Raw genomic sequence first — 4804 nt, forward strand, 5'->3', positions numbered from 1 at the left:
AATTTTATTTTGTCATTAATTATTTTGTATTTTTATCATTTTGTATTTTCTTAAGTTGTCCAAGTTGTTAAAAAAATTATTTTTCTTAATAAAAGCTGTATATTGAATTTGTATGTATGGATTGCCATTTTGTTGCCTATTAGATGTATATATGTAGTCGTTTAATAGCGGTCTATTTGATGACTAGTCTGTTTTTGGGCTATGGTTAGACGTCTATTAAATTTTCACTGACAGCCCAAATTTAGCCTTGTTTTAGCCTAGACGTCTGGGCTGTGTTTAGATGACTAATAGACGTCTTTTAAATGCAAAATTGCTTGCTGGGTAGTGATTAAATGATTCCTTGTTAAATGATCTTCTGGAAACTTGACAACATTTTTACTGTGTTGCCAATAATGATTAAATTTAGCTGAGTTTTCCATTTCCTTCTTCAGATATTTTGTCTTCACCAGATGTGCCATTTTCCCTTTACAGCCCATATATTGGTCATCAACTGAATTCAGTGCCATATCCAGTGGAAATATCTGTCCTTCAACAGCAGTTCTGTGATCCTGCAGCAACAGGAATCATAATAATCAATCATCAGTATTCATGTCTGTAAAATTCATACTAGAACACAAGCTTACCTGTCCTAGAGCAGCTATAACGAGGAGAAGAAGAGCTTCAATGATCAGCAGCATCTTGATTCAATCAGATCCCTTTAGATGATCTTGTAGATCTAGTGAAGAGCAGATGCTGAAAGACAAGAAACAGAGCCTTTTTCTCATATACTCAATAAAAGGTTTAAATTTGTATTGGTATTTTCTGACAGATTGCAGAACTGCTTGAAATAATTACTTAAATCTGCGATGTTCACTAATGGAAGTGTAACATTACCTGAGAAATATTGTTGTCTCTTTTTGTCAGTTTCTGTTTTCTTTTTTGTTATTTTTCAGGATCGCAGGAACAGTGATGAGAGGAGAAGTTCGGAAAAGTCAGTGGCCGTGAGATGAGGAAAGTGGCTTTTTTATAATGCTGATAATGTGTGTGTGTTTTAAGAAATAATCGCTGAAGTGCATATTGTAGCAATCTGATTTCATAATAATTGCATGCATGAATTTGCATGAACTTGCTGATGAAAATGATAACTTAAGCCTGAGTTCAAAAGGAAAAAAAACTGGGTTTTTGTTAATCAGCATGTATTTAATTCTTATTCTAAATGTTTACAACGTTTATAATAAGAATTAAATGTTTACAACGTTTATAATAAGAATTAAATGTTTCCTGAGCAGCAAAGCAGCATATCAGAATGATTTATGAAGGAACATGTGACACTGAAGACTGGAGTAATGATTCAGCTTTGCATCACAGGAATAAATTACATTTTAAAATATACTCAAATAGAAAACAGTTATTTTAAATTGTAATAAGATTTCATTAAATTGCTGTTTGTATTGTGGATCAAATAAATGCAGCCTTGGTGAGCAAAAGAGGTTGAAAAAGGTGAAGAAAGGTCATTTGGTTCGTATTTATGTACACGCTCACTCAGATTACTTAGTGTGATTACTGACGCTTAAGTAATCACAGAAAGGATGCTTGCAAAACATGCAAAGGTGCAGATCTGAAAGATGTGACACTAAAATTATTAAAAATACTTTCAAATGTATGTGGTAATCTAGCAGCACACATCTGTTTTCAAAAGATAGTAGTGTCAAAATTAAGGTCGTTCGCGGTAGTTCCTAAAACTTGACTTTTGATCAAGTCCAGCACTTTACACAGACAAACGCCACACACATAGTCTTCAAAAAATGCTAAAATCTGGTCTGAATTATGTTTTGATTTGCTCTTGGCACATTGTTGGATCAGTTTTATATTTTTGCTCTACTGACTGCACACAGTTTGTAGGTTATAAGGGTTGAAGATCAGATCTATGACTGGTGAGAGATCCAGCTCGTTAATAATATGAGCCAAACCTCAAAGTGTGTGCCTAGGAATCATTATTGACCAGGCTATTGTAATAAAGAGTTATAATGAATTTCAGACAATGGCCAGTAGGTGGTGCTCTTTCAGAGCGTTACAATGACCAGGCTTCACCTGTCCACACCATCATTCATTGATTGATTGGGTTAGAACAGCTGATTATATCACAAATCTGTAAGCAACTTTTGACTGTTATTGTCTGAAATTGTTATTAACACTGTTGACTGTTGATAAATTTCATAACATTTTACACTATGGTTCTGTAAAATCTGACCACACTGTAAAGTTTCAGGAGTGACAACCGCATTAAAATAAAGGAGTGAATTCCCCAAATTATGGTTTCGTGTGTGTACACAAAACAGCTCACTTACCAAAGAAATATTACAACTCGTTCTACAATTTTAAAGGGGTCACAGGATGCCCATTTTCCACAAGTTTATATGATTTTTTAGGGTCTTAATGAAAAGTCTGTAACATAGTTTGGTTCAAATTTCTCAATGGTAGTGTACCACCGCCAACAGAGGCATCATTTTTTTCATTTTTTTCTCCAAACTCGGTCCTGCTGTGCCTGTGTCCTGCAGAGTTTAGCTCCAACCCTAATTAAACACACCTGATCCAACTAATCAAGGTCTTACTTGGCATACTAGAAACTTCCAGGCAGGTATGTTTAGGAAAAGTTGGAGCTAAACTCAGGACACCGGCCCTCCAGGACCGAGTTTGGAGTCACCTGGTATAGCCTACGCTCTGCAGAGCACTTCTCATGCAGTGTTGCCATGTCCTCTTTTTTTTTTTTAATGTCTATGAGCTTGTTGTTTGTGCAAAGCTCACAAAACGATCTGGTTTATGGACTTATAAAGTGGGCACTTGTGGGTCACAATTTTTTGGTCATATTTTAAATATTAAGTATTTGGATTTATTTCGGATTATTATGAAGTTGTTCTTGTTTGTGCTTTTTTTCTAGCAAGATCTGGCAACACGAATGAGTAAGTGAGTGAAGACTCACCTACTATTTCTTGTACCAGAGACACGTCTCTAATACGCAGCTCGAATGGGTAAGAGTTGAAAGAGTGAATCTTCTCATCTCCTCTGATAAAGCAGCACTTCTGAAGGTCTGGTCTGTGTGGCTTCAAGTAGGAAAAAAACTCTTGAATTCCTGTCTGTCTAAGATGAGTAAGACTCATGTATAAATCCTTACATATTTTTCAAATGCATACACTCAGAAGATGTTCAGTGAACTTAATCAAACTGAGATAAGCTTTTCTAAAGTTCACATAAGAAGACTTGAATAAGCAAATGTTTTGTTGAACAAACCGAATTAATTAGAATTTCTCAATTATTTACTACTTAAATCAATCCGTTTTATTTAACTGCTAGCTACTAATACATTTGTGACTTAATGTAGTGAGATGAAGACTCATCATTGCTCATTTTGTAAAGCATCATGGTGTTAGTAAAGCTGCCCACAACAAAACCACAAGCTTCACTCTTCTGCACAATGAAAACCACAAAAACTCCAACATCACAGGAACTCTTCTCAGTCTCCTGATTAAGATTAAGCGGATAAATATTAAGCCAGTTATATTTTAAAATATTTAAGTGATTGAACTTCTGTTTAAGTTTACTGAAACAAATTAAATTCAACAAGAAGCAAAAAATCAATTTTTTTGTATTGATAAAACATTTTTTGCTGTAAGCTGTATTGGTGGCTATGATATTGCTAGCAAGCACTAAAATTGTTCAGCAAAAATGTGTATGTATAAACAAAGAAATGTTTTAGAAAAACATAAAATCACGTAAAGGCCACTGAATTGGGTCACATAAAAGTAACTTTATTTCATTATGCTGAAGTTATGTAAACAAATTGTGTTTTCTAACAAAAAATTATTGAACAAAACTGAGAGAAAAACAATCTAAATATAGAACTGTTGTACATGATTTTATCATTTGAATTTAAGCATTTTGTTCAGCGCACAACACATTACTTCATTATGGTCTTGGTTGGTTTCTTGAATAGCGCACAGTTCAGGTCACTTCTTGTTCCAGTGCTGTTCAACTCATACACAGTGTCACACCAGAGATTTTTCTCCTCTCTTCTTGTCCTAACAGCAGTGACTTTAAACGTCTCATACGGAGGAATCAGCACCTCTTCCTCGTGAGGAAGCTTAGAGTATTCTGACACATCAGCACCTTCACAAGTGTAGATTTCAAAACAAGATACATTTCCAAAACGCTGTGCTTTTTTATGAACAAGAGAGGAAGAAGCAAACTGGCCAAAACGAACTTCTTTGTTCAGAACATGCTTATCAAATTCAGCTTTGGTACCACGAAATGTTGAATAGCATTTGTTTTGTGTTTTCTTCAGAATCTGTATTGCTTCTGTTAACAGAAAGTAAAGTGAATACCATTTGTATGTCTTGTGTTTGTACTGTTTTTTACCAGAACGAGTGTCATTATTAAAAAGTGTATATATATTACACTCACTGTACACATAAATAGCGATTGAATGATTCTTTGTCAGCTTGTCATTTTGGGTCTTGACAAAGTCTGCACCTTTTTTCCAAGCATTTTTAAAACCAGGTGAGTTATTAATTTCCTTGTTTAGAAATACCGTCTTCACCTTTTCTGCCATTTTCTCTCTACAGCCCTTATATTGATCATCAACTGAATTCAATGCCATATCCAGTGAAAATATCTGTTCTTTAACTGCAGCAGCTCTGTGATCCTGCAGCAACAGGAATCATAATGATCAATCATCAGTATTCATGTCTGTAATATTCATACTAGAACCCAAGCTTACCTGTCCTAGAGCAGCTAAAATGAGAAGAAGAGCTTCAATGATCAGCAGCAT

At 34.8% G+C, this 4804-nt stretch overlaps 2 protein-coding genes across 2 annotated transcripts in view; both read right to left on the bottom strand.

The window, feature by feature from the left end:
• The window catches only part of LOC107724662 (GPI-linked NAD(P)(+)--arginine ADP-ribosyltransferase 1-like), a 3225-nt gene extending 2548 nt beyond the window's left edge, over nt 1–677 (bottom strand). Inside the window, exons 1-2 of the mRNA XM_016533670.1 lie at nt 624–677; nt 380–548 (exon numbers count right to left, since the gene is read on the bottom strand). Of these exons, the coding sequence (XP_016389156.1) occupies nt 380–548; nt 624–677 (223 nt within the window). The remainder of the gene's footprint in view (nt 1–379; nt 549–623) is intronic.
• Nucleotides 678–3934: 3257 nt separating this feature from the next.
• LOC107724663 (NAD(P)(+)--arginine ADP-ribosyltransferase 2-like) lies at nt 3935–4804 on the bottom strand. Its single transcript, XM_016533672.1, has 2 exons — nt 4754–4804; nt 3935–4678 (listed from the first exon to the last, which is right to left on the bottom strand). The coding sequence occupies exons 1-2, from the start codon at nt 4802–4804 to the stop codon at nt 3935–3937; spliced, it is 795 nt and encodes a 264-aa protein (XP_016389158.1).

The sequence above is a fragment of the Sinocyclocheilus rhinocerous genome, unplaced genomic scaffold, assembly GCF_001515625.1.
Source record: "Sinocyclocheilus rhinocerous isolate Xijiao unplaced genomic scaffold, SAMN03320098_v1.1 scaffold2290, whole genome shotgun sequence".
Classification (NCBI taxonomy): domain Eukaryota; kingdom Metazoa; phylum Chordata; class Actinopteri; order Cypriniformes; family Cyprinidae; genus Sinocyclocheilus; species Sinocyclocheilus rhinocerous.

Bases quoted from the DNA above. Each gene is read 5' to 3' on its own strand.
- LOC107724663 (XM_016533672.1), bottom strand. From the start codon at position 4,804: ATGCTGCTGATCATTGAAGCTCTTCTTCTCATTTTAGCTGCTCTAGGA. The intron at 4,679-4,753 runs GTAAGCTTGGGT...CTGTTGCTGCAG, and splicing joins TTTTAGCTGCTCTAGGACAG to GATCACAGAGCTGCTGCAGT.